At 46.0% G+C, this 17,482-nt stretch overlaps 1 protein-coding gene across 1 annotated transcript; it reads right to left on the bottom strand.

The window, feature by feature from the left end:
* Positions 1-10,090: 10,090 nt before the first annotated feature.
* Positions 10,091-16,940, bottom strand: LOC135921978 (neprilysin-1-like). Its single transcript, XM_065456385.1, has 3 exons — positions 15,584-16,940; positions 14,390-14,873; positions 10,091-10,512 (listed from the first exon to the last, which is right to left on the bottom strand). The coding sequence occupies exons 1-3, from the start codon at positions 16,888-16,890 to the stop codon at positions 10,126-10,128; spliced, it is 2,178 nt and encodes a 725-aa protein (XP_065312457.1). The 5' UTR covers positions 16,891-16,940; the 3' UTR covers positions 10,091-10,125.
* Positions 16,941-17,482: the final 542 nt, after the last annotated feature.

Below are 17,482 nucleotides of genomic sequence, written 5' to 3'. Positions count from 1 at the left end.
TCTTCTTCTTCTGCCACTATCTTGTCAAGTGCCTCAACACCAATGGACAGAAAAAGACGAAAACCACAGGTGTTTTTTTTTTGCTACCACGAAAATACTACGTATTATCTCCAATCTCTAACTTTCTTTTGATTCTAACATACCTTTTATAAATTTTCGTTTGATTTATCTTAAAGTTCTTATTTCACTCTGATATAGGTACCGTTCTTGGTCCGTCCTGCACATTGTATGTATACCACGAACACAATGACCCTACATGCATATCTAGACCAAGGAAAAAGTACAGCAGCGTACGTCAAAACAAGGACATAACACAGAGTGAACAAAGAATGCTGTACAGCAACTGCATTACAGCGCTCGTGTTTGTTCACTCTGTGTTCACTATGTGTTCACTCGGCAACGGCAGCACAGCGCGCATGTTTGTTCACTCTGTGTTCACTATGTGTTCACTCTGCAACTGCAGTACAGCGCTGGTGTTTGTTCGCTCTGTGTTCACTATGCGGTCACTCTACAACTGCAGTACAGCACTGGTATTTGTTCCCTTTATGTTCACTATGTGGTCACTCTACAACTGCAGTACAGCGCTCATGTTTGTTCACTATGTGTTCACTCGGCAACGGCAGTACAGCGCTGGTGTTTGTTCACTCTGCGTTCACTATGTGTTCACTCGGCAACGGCAGTACAGCGCTGGTGTTTGTTCACTCTGTGTTCACTATGTGTTCACTCTGCAACTGCAGTACAGCGCTCAAGTTTGTTCACTCTGTGTTCACAATGTGGTCACTCTGCAACTGCAGTACAGCGCTGGTGTTTGTTAACTCTGTGTTCACTATGTGGTCACTCTACAACTGCAGTACAGCGTTGGTGTTTGTTCACTCTGTGTTCACTATGTGGTCACTCTACAACTGCAGTACAGCGCTCATGTTTGTTCACTCTGTCTTCACTATGTGTTCACTCTGCAACTGCAGTACAGCGCTCATGTTTGTTCACTTAGTGTTCACTATGTGGTCACTCTACAACTGCAGTACAGCGCTCGTGTTTGTTCACTATGTGTTCACTATGTGTTCACTCTGCAACTGCAGTGCAGCGCTCGTGTTTGTTCACTCTGTGTTACGTCCTTATTGTGAAGTGCTCTGCCATATTCGATTATGACTAAAGAATTAGCCAACCAGTACGTGTTAAAATTTATCAAGGAGGTTTTCGTTTTTGTCGACCTAAAATCTCGTTTACGAAATCACGTTTTCGTATATCAATACCAAATTTCTATCTACATAGGTCTGGATGGAGTACAGAGAAAAACAACCACAAAAATTACAACTACGGCCAATAGAAACAGAGGAAGGAAAATGGTACAAAGAAGTAAATAAATCACAGTTCTAGACAGCAAGACTGAGGATATTGTAACAGCTTAAACTTCAAGAGGTCACGTTCCATCACTACTTGGCCACGTAAAGCATTCCATTCTTCAATGGATATCGGCAAGAAGATTAAATAGAAGCATTTTTAAGCCGTGGAGACCAAAAAAAGTGCGCCGCGTAAATATGGAAAGTTGCAGCAGAGCTTTCAATAAAAAAAGAACACAGACGGGATATTTTGTGACGGTACTCGAATGGATGGTTGTTGAGCTATCATTCAATGTTACGAACAGTTATCCGATAGCCATATCTTGAAGGAATAAGAAACATGGCATTGCAAACAGCGCTCCCCACTACTTCGTCCAAATTTATCTGTCTATAACCTTGTTTTGCTATTCTTAGGCCCTGCCCGCAATGTATGCTCCGCAGTCGGGAATTTTCTTACGGATATCAACCACTTACCCTGTTAGATTGGTTCTTGTGGCTTTTCTTTATTTGTAGTTCTCTGTGTGTGGGTTTTCCTACCTATTTTCGCCCTAAATTTGGGTTACATGCACGTAGTATCTTCCAGATTATTAATTCACCTCATCGTTTTTTTCTTTCTCTGAAGCAGCTCATTCATAGCCAATCCCCCGTGGCGGATACATGCCATGGACCTTCATGTTAAAAACAACGTCATGAAAAAATCATTTCAAGTTCCAGTTTAATTATAATAAAAGGAAGCCCATTTTGAAATAACGGTAACCTGTGGGAAGAAAAGACACTGTACGACAACACAAGAACTAGTGCGCAGTGTATGGGTGTATTGTACACAGGATACTGCGCCGATATTCACAAAAAATGCTATCACGCTAACGCTGTTCGGCAGAGGAGAAGCCACATGCGCTTTGAAGGCAAGAATGGGACGGGTGTGCGAATCACCGGTGCAGAGCTGATATTATTGTAACGTACTACGTCATCTTATCGTTATCTTTAGAATCTCCTGCTCAATGCATCGCTTTTTCTCAGTTTGTTATTTTTGTCTTGCTTAAAATACTTAACGATTGTTACAACGTTGAGGCTGTACCTTTTATTGAGTTTGAATATTTTGTGTTGTTTCATTTCTTATTTACAGCTGGTATTGCATTACTTCTTTCTCAATCTTTCAATCGTAAGCCACCTTGCTCATTACATATTGGGCAGCCGATAAGGTACATAACTAAATATACTGTAAAGGGGTGTATCCGGTCGATACCATACTCCAGCGGTCAAGCGACGCACATTCAAGACAGCTAGGAGCTCCACTGTCTCACAAAAGTTCTTTGATACTTCGAAAGGACTCAGGTCCCACAGTCGTGCCAAGCACTGGCGATCCGGTAGGATCAGTTGCTGCACAGCAGGTTTAGCTCCTTTGACATGCTTTGTCAGTGCGTTACAGTGTATTAAAATAACAAAAAAGAGCAGAAATATTCCGAAACGACCTGTTCCAGAAATCGCTGCTCGTTGGACAATAAAGGCCGTCATTGTCCAATGTATGGCCCACGCAGCCCAACGTCTAGCCATTATCGCATCAGGTCTCTGTGCCACTAGGACTAGGAAGAAAGAAAATCTTATAGTAGCACCCCATGCGTGAAATATACCTGCGCCTCCACATGCTACCTACACGTTTACATGTTGTTAGTAAAGTATATGGTGGAGCTAAGCAAGCGGATCAGATATTGCGACACAAAGGAATGTGCTGGGCTAAAAAGACGTCAAAAAGAATCAGAAAGAGACCATTAATAACAAGCTCTCGCCAACCTTTCCTCACCCGTCACTGCACCGGAATCTTGTTCATGAGGGTGCAATTGCTGTTACAATCTAACTGCGACAGCTGGAACTGCGTCTTGGGCAGATGTCGCTACTTTTTCGTCGCCGTGCACGTCCAATCCATAGTGACTACGGTTACACTACTTGCACCTGTCCCTGCTGGCAGCGTGCAGTGTCTTGTACATTGACACGTGTACCTGTTTATCCTTTTCCCGGAGTCCGCAGCTCACCCGCTAATTATTAAAGTGTTTCGCTCAGCGTAAGCCACACCTGGATAATGTGGAACTTACTCGAACGTTATCCTTGATTCTATCTGTTTTCTATTTTCTCGCCTAACCTCGTGCAATGTGATTCTATGCGCGACGCGAATATTGTTTCGCTTCCTGCAAGCACCAGCGGTTGCGCTAGAACTTTCGACGAGTCATCTATCAAAGCCGAAGCGCTTGACCCGCAGATCAGGTTTCGACGATCGGTGAGTGAACTCGCAATTTTTCATTGGGCTGCTTGCTTTGCTGCGCACTCGTTCGTGCAATAAGCAGTTAGTTTCATGACTTGCGTTGTGCCACTGCGGTTGTTCATCGTCACTACAGCGTGACAATATTGAGGGGCATTTTCGTATTTGTACCGACTTCTATGATGCAGGTCCATCTTGGCTTTGACAGCTACACTCTAAAACAAAATCGCACCTTTTGGGTTGTGTCTTGCCACACAACACTAATCGCCATCTGTCATGTCGGCATTTTCTTTCTTTAACGCTGCGAGCCCGGTTCTTCCAAGTCACACCTTCTCAGCATGACAGAGCATTCTCGACAAGAAAGTAGCGGGCGCGCTGTTTTCATGATTGGAAACGCAAGCAAAATAGATTATTATTGTTGTGTAGCAAACATATACTCCAAAGTGTGAATCTTTGGCTAAGAGTGTACACTGTAAAAGTTTACACCTTTTGGGTTGTATTTTGTCCCTAAACCATAATCGTCATCTGTCTTGCCCGCCTTTCCTTTCTTTAACGCTGCGAGGCCGGCGCTTCCTATCTTACACTCGAAGAAAGGTTTACACCCTTTGAAGTGTATATTTGCCACACAACGATAATCGTCATCTGTGTTGCCCTCATTTCCTTTCTTGAAAACGCTGCGCTCGTTACTTTCCTGTCGGAAATGCTATGTCATGCTGATAACGCCCATGCCGTTCGTTACTGGGAAGTACCGAGCTCGCCGCGTTAAAGAAAGGAAATGAGGACAAGACAGATGACGGTTACCGTTGTGTGGCAAAAGGGTGTAATTTTGCTTAAAAGTGTATTAACCAACGGATTGCCCGTTGTCAGCTAAACACAGCATTCTCGACAGGAAAGTAGCGAGCGCCGAGTTTTCAAGAGAGTAAACGCAAGCAAGGCAGATGACGATTATCGTTTGGAGACAAGACAAGCCCCAATATTTGTAAGCTATTTTTAGAGTGTAGGCGACAGCCGTAAGAGACGTAGGGAAAATATATTGTCGTTTTTTTTTTTTACCCATAAGGACTCCGACCAAAAGAATAAAGGTTTCGAAGGGATGCGAAAGCAGTACATCACAAACAAATCTGCAGGCAGCATGGGGACGAAGGATTTTTTCTCACGTACCTGCAAGACAGGCATTGGAATTGTGCACAATCAAGCCATGTCTTCACTCTACTGATACTCTTCTAGGTCAGAACAACAGGCAAGCGGAAATTAACTCAAATTTTCAATATAATCCTAAATATAATAAGTACAAATTACTAGAAAAAAACATTAAAATCCAGGTGGTTTCTACTTACACAATGTGGAGTCCTTACGTGAATTGTTTAAGGTCTCAAGTACAAGTGCAAACCTGACGTACAGTCGCGGACAGAATAAAATGGACCACGGGATCTCCGAAAACGTTCAATTCCCGAGCAGCCTGTAGCAGTAACCAGTAAAACTGCCCACGACAACGTTGTTAGCATATTCTAGTCGAGGTCCAAAATGCAAATACCAGATTGCGTTGTGAGGTTGCGGAGATATTCAGCTTTTTCTTAGATTTCATGGTCCACAATATTCTGTCCGCGACTGTACATCCCGCTCCCTCAGGTTTAGGGGCACTAAGCCAAAGCAGCTATGCCACCACGGTGAGGGACGCTAGCTTGGGTCACTGGGTACGTGCTACTGGATATGTACCACTCTTCCATACTTTTTGACGCCAAATGGGGTGAAATTTATCCAGTGCAAGCAGTAATTGAACGCAAGCCATATATAATCAGACACTCTTGTCGGTATAAATATTTACATACGCGGCACGCGAAGAGATCGCAGTGGCCCCGACAGATGGCGCGGCGTATCGGGCGGTGGCAATGTGGTCGCGACATTGCTTCAATACTAATCCGCATTAACGTCCATATTCATCGTGAGATGGGTTCTGCCGGAATTTGTTGTTGTTGTTGTTGTTGTTGTTGTTGTTGTTGTTGTTGTTGTTGTTGTTGTTGTTGTTGTTGTTGTTGTTGTTGTTGTTGTTGTTGTTGTTGTTGTTGTTGTTGTTGTTGTTGTTGTTGTTGTTGTTGTTGTTGTGCATACACACTGTAAAGTATTTGCATAATTCTCGGAAGTATGTTAGCAATGAAAATTCTGGCGTAAGCGCGGAAATAAAACATATCAAAACTCATCAAACAAAACCATGAATCAAAGAATAAAAGTGTAGGGGAGGAGGGACGCGTCAATAAGTCTAGCACAGCAATCAATTTGGTTCGATGAGGCAATCTTGAGCTGCGAAGCAAATATTTCTGTGGTTCAACTCAATATTCGAGGCTCCGAAGTACAGGGTGACAAACCCACATTAATTTACGCCAATATACCGAAGCGGAGTGTGCACTGTTCTTTTTTTTATGGCAGTGAAATACGTATAGGAAAGAAAGAAGTGGTTATGTTTCGGCTTCGCCACAGGATGAGCCAGTAACAACATGAGCAAAACAATTGCGAGGGAACCAGTCTAGACCTGTGTAGCTAGAACTTGAACGTCGATATCCGGCAGGAAATCCTCGAGGTTGACACTTCGAGGCTTCGTGTTTGTCAAAAATATGTGCGGGAGCTGTAAAATATATCTCTATTCCGCCGAGTTAGTGATGACGGAGCGTGGCAATATTAGCACAATGACACTGCTACGAAATCTAGGAGCAGTGAGGTAAGTAGACAAGCACAATACGGTAGATACGGACTAGACAACCTGCAATTTCGTTTTACTGCGACCGCTGCTAATTGTTCTAAATTGGGTTTGCCTTGTGCCTACTTTCCAACCGTTCATTCTGTTACGCTGACGACGACAGTTGTCGTCATGGGCGATGCTCAACTGTGATTTTTGTCGTGACTAGGCTTTGTCGTTATTCTTAGCTTTGCCATTGTTACATCGTAAGAATAAAAAAAATGGCTCCTTCGCCCTTCGGGTTTTTCCTTGCGACTGAACTCCTGTTATTGCCTCTGCATACGATTCGGACGTCACACATGGCTGTTCCCCATGAAGACGTTGATGCTCGTCTTGCTGCAGAGTACTTTCGCGAGTCCTTAATTTCATTTCTAGAAATAAAAAAAGCGCAAAAGTGTGTACCCGACTGGGTGCCCCCTATGGAATCTTTGTTAAATATGGAACAATTGTAAAATATGAGCTTGTCATTACGTGGTTGATAACTATACCATTACAATGAAGAAAACAAAAGCGTCCGTGGCATAACGGTTTCAATGTTGGGTTTTTGTGCTAGAGGTGCTGAGCTCGAGTCCTGCAGGCGGATGATTTTATTAGTGTTTATTTCATTATTTATTACAGAGTACATTGTTGAAAATTACTCATTTTCAAAGTCGAAGAGTCGTTTAAAGCCAGAAGGACCAAGTTTTGCCACACCCATGTAATTCCCATAATTCTCATGCTGGCCGTATCGCCCCGATTTCATCTCCCGTAGACACTTGCGCCAGAGTTCCCTCTCGTAATCGCTCTATGAAACTATGTATTGGGTGGCTTCTTAGCTTTCGTCTTGCTCCATCAGGTGTCAGCAGATGCCTTGCTGGTTTGCTTTGCCTCCTCATAGAGGGCGTAGGAGTTTTAAGGCACGGACATTGAAAATTGTGTGAGAGGACAGACATATACAACTGCGCTGTAAAAATTGGAGGACGCTTAAGCTTCGCCTTCAAGAGTGGAACGCGACAGCGTTCCCGTCGACCCACCAAGGGGTGTAAGACAATGGGCTACAGGGCAGCCATCACTTACGAGGCGCCCCGTATCGGACGCGGTGAGCGTCGAGCCATATGGTCGAGCAACGCGGCGTTCGGCGCAGCAACGAAACGTGCGCCTGAGCAAGCGGAACGAACCAAAGAACTCGGTATCTCGGAGGGGGAAATGATGCACGCCAGCCAAAAGTCGTGATCGGCACGGGCAGAGAGGACAGATAGTGATCTAAAGAAAGGAATAATAATAATATTTGGGGTTTTACGTGCCAAAACCACTCTCTGATTATGAGGCACGCCGTAGTGGAGGACTCCGGAAATTTTGACCACCTGGGGTTCTTTAACGTGCACCTAAATCTAAGCACACGGGTGTTTTCGCATTTCGCCCCCATCGAAATGCGGCCGCCGTGGCCGGGATTCGATCCCGCGACCTCGTGCTCAGCAGCCCAACACCATAGCCACTGAGCAACCACGGCGGGTTAAAGAAAGGAAGGACGCTTGATTCTGCAGAAGGAGCAAGGCGAAGCGTTGTCAGGGGAGAGAGAGGCCGGGCCGCCTCGCACCAGTCCTCGGACAGCTCCAATGCGCGCGTGGCGCGCCATCTGTCGGGGCAGCGCCGTACATGGAGAGGAGGGGGTCTTCTGTGTTTGCCGCTAGATGGCTCTGCGTGTGCGGAAAGCGCAGAAGAAATGCAGCGGAAACGCACTTCGCTACTCGTGTAATTGCGACTTCTGTAAGTTACATGTTCATAAGTACCGATATACACCGCAGTGTAACTTTCCACGGCTCGTTTCGCAGGTAACACCGCATTCACTAGAGCCGCGTTTGTACCGTTTGGAAGCATCGAACTCGTGGCTGAGTGGTAGCGTCTCCGTCTCACACTACGGAGACCCGGGTTCGATTCCCCCCCACCCACCTTGGAAGTTGCTTTTTATTTATGCAGTGCCTGCAGTGATTTATTGCTCACGGTCAACGCCACGGACGCCGACACCGCCGACGACGACACCGGCTTTTCTGCGACACGAGCTCCTTAACGCTATCGCGTTAAAACAATGGTAGTGATGAGTTTCGAACCTACGACCCGCCGCTCAGAAGCCGAGAGTATTACCCCCTGGGCTAAACACCCACGCTTGTTGAAGGTGAATACATATGAACCATAACGAACCATATGAAGGTGTTCTACCAGTGGTGCAAAACAAATGTCAAAGGAGAACAGTTATTTATGAAGGCTTTGTTGGTTCCTTGCGCGCAACTGAATATGGTGCGCTTCCTCCGCGCTTTCCTCCTTGCACGCGCAAGATTCAGCCGCGATCGTCGACTCATTCTCGCATGCCTTCACTCGCGTATACAGAATACGGCGCGCGGCGACGGTGCTATCACCCTTGGACTTTGTACGGAACATCCCAGTGACGGCGACGGCAAGAATGTGCCTGAAGTGTCCACATAATTGTTATCGCAACCAAATGCAAACACACTGTGAACGTGTCAGCTAAGGCGAAGCAAGTTTTAAGAAAGGCTTCATTCCGTATCAAAGAAAATGCGTGTGTTCTACTAAGTGCGTTTGGCACCATTGCCTAGTGCGTGCCACGGTTTAGATGCTGGATTGAGCAAGAAATTGTGCATGAAGCGTGAAATGATAAATTATGCAATTATTTACTCGTTTATTAGTTCATGAAGATTTCTGCCCAAGCAAGCATTACTATAATTATGAGCGTATCATTAAAAGGTTCCTTACACTGAACACAAAATCCGCATGTCTCTTATTCGTGCTCTCACTTTATCTGCCTGTATGCTTACATGCTTATTTTATTTATTTTAATAATTTATATTTATTTTTGAATCACTAACCTCCAGGAATGCATTGGGTAAAGGCAACCACAGTTACATCAATGTCAAACAAGCGTTATGAAACAAGGTAAGAAAGAATACATCAACCTAACGAAAGCATTACTCGCCCAGCGTAATAACGTGGAAAATCAATACAGTCAATACAACAGAAGAATTGAAATGAAAAATAAATAGCAAAAAGTACGCAAGGTAAGATCCTAGTAAATATTACGCGAAAATGATCGCACTGCATGGTAGGCTTACAACGTTGCAATTGCCATAAAAATTGCTGAATCACGGCGATGCGAAGTGCAAAATAAAAGAAGGGAGGAAAGAAACAAAGTACGACAAGACGACAACAATGAAACTACGCTATCAACTCTAACCTACAAGTTCAGAGACAGGAAATGGTCTTTGAATTCATATATTATTACTTTGTAAGAATGAAGTATTTAACAAATACCACAAAATCAATGGATAATAATACGGAAAATAACGGCAAAAATAAAGGCACTGGTCAACGAGATGACTGAGACGTGAAAAAATTTGAGGCAGAGCTCGAAAACTGCCGGGTATATGCACCGTGAAAATCTTCCGCAACGCGTGAAAAGAGAGCCAATGCGCATGTTGAGATCTCGGGCGATGTGCCTTCTACGGCTGCGTTCGCGTGCGCCGAAGTCCTTAGGCTGCCTCGATGCCAGCGCCGCCGTGTGGCGGCGCTGGCATCGAGGCACCCTAGAAGCCCTCGGCTAGTAGCGCCATCTAGGGACGGCTGGGCGCCCTCACCGCATTACATACTTTAGCAGGGGAGCGCCCCGAATTGCACGGCCGGAGCAAAGCCCGGCAGCGCGTATTATCTCGGAGGTCGTGTCTAAACAGGCCACCGACGGAGCGGCAGAGAACGAGGTGAATAGGCAAAGAGAGCTTCGCTTTCAAACTGGACTTCTTTGTCACCGTGGTTCACTTAAAGTGAAAGACTGAGCAGCGCTTTTTCGGGTTCATGGCGGTCCTGTTGCCGCAGCTGAATGCATTGGCGAACTCCGGGTAGTTGGCCAGCGCGGTGTTGAGCCTGATCTTAGCGGGAGGCCACGGTGCCTGCTCCAAGATCCGAGAAGTGTCCTCGTGCGGCTCGCACAAGGTCTGGCCGTACATCATAAAGAACAGCTGGTCGGCATCCACGTCCGGAAGGTTGGCCAGTGACATCTCCAGCCTCTTGTAGTTGACGAATTCGATCTTGCGCAAGTGCAGCGAGGTCTTAAAGACGCTGTGCAGCACAGGCACGATGGCATTGTCCGCAGCTACCGTCCTCAAGACCCGTTGTCCGTGGACCTTTGTCTTGTTCACTGCCTGAAGACAAGGAGGCAAGATAATTAAATTCCGACAGAACCAATCTTACGCTCACTGTCGACATTAATCCTTTGTTGCAAGCTGTGCACTCCAGTGGACAAATTTCGGCAATTTTCGGAGCAATTTTAGTGCTTCCGAGGAGCCCTCGTGCATGGTGTCAACTTCAGTGGCCAACCGAAATTCTCAATAGCCCCCCCCCCCCCACCTTGACGGCATCGCCAACCACAAATTTTCACCGACTCGGCTTCAAAGATGGCAGCCGCTTGATACGGCGGGTAAGTCTCGCTCGCTACCGTACTTTTACTAGTAACTCTCATGACATTTATGTTTGGTACATATAATTGCGCGCCTGTCATAGACAATACCTTCAGTGGCAAGATCTGCAAACACTGTTACTTAGTTACGCCAAGTTCTTTCTTGAGAACAAGCTTTTGTTTTTTTTCATATGTCCACTGTAGTGCACACTATTCATGACAAGAACAGGCGCCTGGAAGAATATTCTGCGCAGTGTCATCTTCGCTCCCTCTACATTCCATTGCATTGTTTTTAATATTTGCTCATATTATCAGCACCTGGGTGATTATATTATCAAGGGAGATAATAGGAAGAAACAATTAAATGAGTTAGGAACAGCTTCTGCCACCATAGGCGCAGAGTATTCATATTCCCTGGGGGGGGGGGGGGGGGGAGTGCAGGCGTGCAGCTTTGCGAACCCCATGTATATATATATACAAATATACATATATATATATATATATATATATATATATATTGCTTGCACCTGCAGAAACTTCGTGTGACGTCGAAGAGTTGATCCCTGAAATGACATCGTTATATGAGTATATACAAGACCTCATAGTAGTCGGGCAGTTCAATTTCTCAGCCTGAGAACTCTCGGTGCTGTAATCCTCCTTCGCGTAATTGTCGTATACTTGGCTATTACTAATACTGCTTCGCCTTTCTGGCGAAACTGCAGCCTCTGCCTCTCTCTCTCTTTTTTTGTTTTTCAGTGAGCCCGAGTATAAGCGCTGCTGCGCATGGTTGCTGTTGATTCTGATTTCGAGTGAATCCGGCTTGGCTTCATTTCGGTTACTGACCGTATTATACACGATGCCCCAACTATGATGCACCAAGACTTAAAACAGAGCAGTTGCGTTACTCGAAGAAAACCTGGTGCATATTGTTTCCAGCACAGTGGAGCAGCCGCTAGTAATTGTTTCGTTACTGAGATTTAATTTTGTACTTGCAAATAATTATCTAACTCGAGAGGTACTGTCCTAATTTCTTAAGTGTCAATGAGGCATCTGTAAGCACCCCCAAATGATATCTACCTGCGGTGTTTTCAGCGGCGTACTAATTGAGTGCAATTTTTTTGTTACTGGGAGAGAAAACTCACGGAATATGAAAAATACCACCTGAATGGCGCTCCCACCCGCATCGTAAAGCAACGCCCTCAAACAAGCTGATTGAAAGCAATTGAATTGCCTGTCGCAAACCCGAAGAGACGGCGCATCACCTTGATAATGGTACGGAAGGAGCGCCAACAGCAGGTTTCGCTGCTTCGCAGCTATTCCTTCCTTTCATTTTTACGTCCCACTTATTATCCGTCTATCAAGCCCGATCGCAATGAAAACAAAAGACCCTTAATACCACGCTCGATCGTTTGCCCACTGTCTTATTCTCGGCACACAAAAAAAATAAGAAACAGGCGGGGCCCGCGGCCTGTTTCAAGTTAGACTTCGCTGCTATGAAAGGCGTAGTTGCTCGAGTGTGTCAGTTGCCCTCGCGTAGAGAGGACGTAGCGCGCTGTCTTTGATGCTCACTGAAGTTCAACATTCCGTCACATCTTGTGCCAGCGGTGGGGGTAACGCTGTGTTTTTGCTGCAAGTGGTGCCAGCCTGACAGTGAGTATCGGCAATCGATTGCCGGCCATTGCAGGCAATTTGCTGTCCAGCACTGGGAATGTAGAGCTTATTGGCGCCTTGCTGATAGGCGTTCGTGACTCACGGTCACAAACACATGCGCTGTGCAGCTCAGGCCAATGAAGCCTGCACACAGTCTCATACCACGTGTTCAAGTATCCGTCATAATTATTGCAGTTCGCGACAGAGCACGTCTTCCCTGTGCTCTTGCACGTTTTGAATAAATAGTACTGAGCGATCTTCGACGTCTCGGCGGAACGTTGCTGGAGCTGTAGGCGATGGCGGATGCCTGCTTGCTACCGATTCAAAAGGCGTTCAATGGCGACGTGCCTGTGGTAGCCCCTGTTGCTTGGTGTGCAGACTGCTCGCTGCAAAAGCTCTACAGCCAACTTCATCGAGATTTTCTTATTGCATTGGCTGTTCTCTGGTGTGTGCGCGCTGTATATCTAACACCATGTACACTAGAGCTGAAAGCTATCTGTTTAAATCTGCTGTGAACACTTCCTTTATCAAGACGGACCTGGGACCTGTTTTTTAGCTTTTGGGCCCTATCTTGCTGCCCAGGGCGCAACATATCGTAATACTGCAGGCTGAAAGTTGACAGGGACACTAAAGGGAAAATTATTTTAGGAGCTGTGTTAGTGAGAAACCGTTCTATAGGCACTCTTACCTCAAGAATACGCTTGCTAAGACAGAAAAAAGCCAAAACGAGGGATGGCCTACGACGCCGCTTTGAAGTTTCCACGCCATCTTGCCATGACATAATAGAAAATTAAATTATGGGGTTTTACGTGCCAAAACCACTTTCTTATTATGAGGCACGCCGTAGCGGAGGACTCCGAAAATTTTTACTACCTGGGGTTCTTTAACGTGCACCTAAATCTAAGTCAACGGGTGTTTTTGCATTTCGACCCCATCGAAATGCGGCCCCCGTGGCCGTGATTCAATCCCGCGACCTCGTGCTCAGCAGCCCAACACCATAGCCACTGAGCAACCATGCCGGGTATGACATAATAGACTTAGCGCGTTCTGCTAGGGCCTGCTCAATTTCTTATTGTTAAAAAATAGACTAACTTATGTTCTTAAAGGCGCCAAAGACTAAACTGGGAAAAATTCAGAAGCTTGTAGCGAGCGTCAATGCCCCAATTGCGAAATAATACATTGAAGTGTGTGGCGTCACCCTGACGGATCAACCCTATGGTCTCGTTGCAAAATTTGGAAAACGAAGCTTAAGCATTTTCTTTTCTCTGATTATTATCAAACCGCTACAGTCGAATCAACGAAAATAAATTTCCTCAAGAATACTCTGCTGTAGTATTCTAATTTAGTCGAACCTTTTCATGTCAATTAAATAGGAGTGTTTACCCACGAAGAAAGTTAGTCAAGCCTCAGCAGAGATGGGATGCAATCTACTCAAATTTTGTTTATTTTGCGCGGCCCGAGTGGCATTCCACTTCTATTAAAATTGAATAAAGTATTTATTTCTTCTTTATATAGTTCAGGAAAAGTACAGGTCCTAAAGACACACAACAAAGAGCTGTGGCTACAGCTTAGTAGGCTTAAAGATATACATACCATAGAAAAATTCCCAAACATTCTGTAAGCGCCACAACAAATACTTCGTGGAAAGACAGTGGGCAGGCTCAGTAGTTTCGAGTCGTTAGAATTATTTTACAGACTATCAGTTTGTTGTTCGCCCGCTTAGTGACGTTCGTGCATTCTAACGAAGGCGTGCCTAATATTGTTTCCATTTTCTATCTACTCAATGTAAATTTCAGGTATTGTGCATATTGCACATAAATAAATTTATATGAATACTTGGTACATAGACTCTGTAAATTTGTTTCATTCAGGACCCTAAAATATACTTCCTATAAATTAACTTATTTGTCCTCCGTAATATCCTTGTGATGGCAGAAAACTATACGCCATATGGCGTTGTGCTCCTTCCTTACCTTTGATGCGTACTGCTTCTCGAGGCAAGCGATCGCGGTTTCATTGTTGAGGACATCGTGAGTCGAACCATCCGATGAGAACAGCGCCCTCTCGTGGAACGCCTCGTAAAAGAATTGCACCATGGCGCCCCCGAGACTCGCGGACTCCAAAAAGAACTCCTTGTCCTCCTTCTGCTTCAGGTGGCTTATGGACACTGGAACCAGAAGCGTGCTCGTGTCCACGTCGAAGTCCCAGCGAACGTTCAGGTGGTTTTCCTGGATTTTGCTTCCCGAGGCGACAACTACTCGTAGCCAAGGCTTTGTCATGGATCCCATGCCCTGGACGTAGCTGCGTGCGATTTCCTTGGTCGGTGTCATCGCGATGCTGCTGTAGTAGCTGTCGATGTCCTTCATGATCTGGAAGTACTTGACTTTGATGTTACTCAAGGCCTCATCGACCTCGGTTCTACCTTTGGAAATAGGCAGGGCCTCCGTGATGACATGCCTGTGAGCGCAAGAAGTACAAGAGAAACAAGCTCAGCTTCTGGATGCATGATAACATTTAACATTCCATGCCCGTAGTGCAAAGCGAGAAAACTGTCAATGTGCAAGCGTCATATAAACTGAAGAAATGAAAAGGTACTTTCCTGTGCGCGTAAACTTTAAACATTCAAATTCAAAGCCATTTCTGCCGCGTGATCAAAGCGCCAATGTATTAACATGCAAAACATCACAGGAAAAAGGACGCGACTGCATAAAGACCTTGCGCTTCAGCCATATATGTGAATGAGAGCTCGCTGTCTATTAATTCCGTTCAGGGTGGTGGTGAAGACTTAGGAATAATCAAGACAAAAAAGAATGTCATGTTCTAGCTGGCCTACAAAAGACGAACGCAGCAAATAAGACGCGAAGTATAGATAACACGCACTTTTGTGCTAGGTATGCAGTAGGCCTCTCGCGCTTCTTTCGCTAGACTTTGGGAAATCGCCAGCAAATTGAAGTGCTAATGAAGTTCAGAATATAAAGGAACGCCATTATGGTGCACTGCGTGGGTCGTGAAAAAGCACCGCACAGACTAGCCCAAGGACAGAAGGGGTTTCCAAGCTAAGTTACCGTTATGTGTATCGAGCTCAAGCGCATGCTGTTCCTGTCTGAGTTCTCCAAAGAATGCGACATTCTGCAGTGCTCTAATAAAGACGAGGAGCACAGCCTCACTTGTAGGAACCCTTCATGGTGACCAGGTTACGATGAACACCAAAGGCCACCGCCAGAAGGTACGTATCGTTGAACTCCTTTAGGAAGGCATATTGGTACAGCTTGTACGTGGCCAGTGTGCAAAGCTTTTCGATGTCTTCTTTTTTAGGGTTGTCCGCCAGCTTCCGGAATGGCATCAGTGCCATAGCAGCCCTAAGTTTAAGAAACGAGCGCACATCGTTTTTCGAAACCTTGCCGAACACTTTCACTAGATGTTTCACGTAAGCAGGAGACTTCACAATGACACATGAGTCCGCTTTCACTGAAACTGCCCCTTTGAGGAATTTCCTCAAGTATAAAGTCCAGTCAAATGCTGCGCTACCTTCGCCAATCTCCGAAGCGGGAACGTCACCGTATTCATTGAGATGGTAGTACTGCTCACCGCGCGGACCCGAGTACTTCTGGAGTTCAGACTCCACCTTGGCTGCAGAGCTGATGAGGTCACTGACGTCATCACTAATTTTTCCTTTGTGCCCGAGCAGGTCCGCCGCAAAATGTCGGAAGGACGTGGAAAAAGCGTGCGGCACGTGAAAGATGCGGTCAGCGCCGATGTCGTGCGGTCTCGATAGGACCACACATGTTTTGTGCGACGCCTCCAGAACGGCCACGTGAACGACGGGAAAGATTTCGAGAACTCTCGAGAACGTTGCCAACATGCTTTCGACGGCCTCCGGGTCTCCGGCCAGTTGCAATTGCTTCCAAGTGTCCTCGAGCTGGGACCTCCAGGAAGGCAGGTCAACGTGACTCGACTGGCAAGTGGCAAAGAACCGCGTGATCTTTTTCGACATAGTTGTTCTCGAGAAGAAGCCGAGGTCCTCGTACTTGTGGATCACGCTGCGAACTTCGCGCAGATACTGCGTCACGGCGTGGTCATAGACGTTAGTGGGGAAGCGGTTGCTGGTGCAGACGTACTCGTAGAAGTCGGCGCACGGGCTCAAGGACCAGGCGACGTTCTTTCTCAGGTCTTCGCCGGTGTCCCGGCACGCGTTCGAATCACACTTGAAGTAAAGTGGGAGGTGTCTCGTCCGCCAGGATGCCTCCCAAGAGTTCTCGAGCGTTGGTCCGAGGTTCGGCAAGGGCGGCAGGGGCTCAGGTCGCTGTCGCCTGCGGAGAGCAATGGCGGTGACCGCGACGATGGCCGAGGCGCTCAAGACGGAAATGGCCGTGACGATGAGGCCCCGTCGGGACTTTAGGGCTGGCGAAATTCCTTTGCATCGCCGGACTTCCCCAGCGCCCGAATCCTTGGTCGGCAACGACTGCTGATCCATCCTGCGACCTTTCCTTCCGACCTGTTTGTTTGTTTGCGTGTTTGTTTTTCTCAAAGAGTAGCTCATACCCACTACGGGGAATGGGCCAAGAATCGGGTAAGCTAAGAAAATGATGATATGAGTGCAAATAGATGGACTAATGAGAAATGTTGAATAGCGAGAAATAATGACGGCAGATACAAATTTCAGAATTTAGCAAGGAAATCGTCCTAATTCGATTATATACCGCACAAATCTGCACCATTGTCTCCACGATAATGCCACAAAGAAAAGAGTCCGTAAAATTGAACGATCAGGAATCGTTATAGCCAATCTAGCACCATAAAATCATCCCTCTAAAGTACGTTTGCTTAACGATGAAAAACAGCGGCACGGCTGGGAAAAGTGTTCTATAGTTGCATGCTCAACAAAGTATGGGCACAAGGAGAAGGACGCCAGACTAGATCGATGCAGATAGTTTATTGTAGGTATTCCACATCAGAATTTGGTAAACAAGACTTCAACTTTTCTATTACGGCAGATTGATTGATTATGGGGTTTTACGTGCCAAAACCACTTTCTGATTATGAGGCACGCCGTAGTGGGAGACTCC

The sequence above is a fragment of the Dermacentor albipictus genome, chromosome 8, assembly GCF_038994185.2.
Source record: "Dermacentor albipictus isolate Rhodes 1998 colony chromosome 8, USDA_Dalb.pri_finalv2, whole genome shotgun sequence".
In the NCBI taxonomy this organism is placed as follows: domain Eukaryota; kingdom Metazoa; phylum Arthropoda; class Arachnida; order Ixodida; family Ixodidae; genus Dermacentor; species Dermacentor albipictus.
The sequence above is the reverse complement of the archived record's forward strand: the minus strand, read 5'-3'. Positions and strand labels throughout refer to the sequence as shown.

Excerpts from the sequence above, each read along its gene's own strand:
- LOC135921978 (XM_065456385.1), bottom strand. The coding sequence starts at position 16,890 with ATGGATCAGCAGTCGTTGCCGACCAAGGATTCGGGCGCTGGGGAAGTC. Across the intron at positions 14,874-15,583 it reads ACCATGAAGGGTTCCTACAA|GCATGTCATCACGGAGGCCC; the intron begins GTGAGGCTGTGC and ends TTGCGCTCACAG. Across the intron at positions 10,513-14,389 it reads AGAAGCAGTACGCATCAAAG|GCAGTGAACAAGACAAAGGT; the intron begins GTAAGGAAGGAG and ends CCTTGTCTTCAG.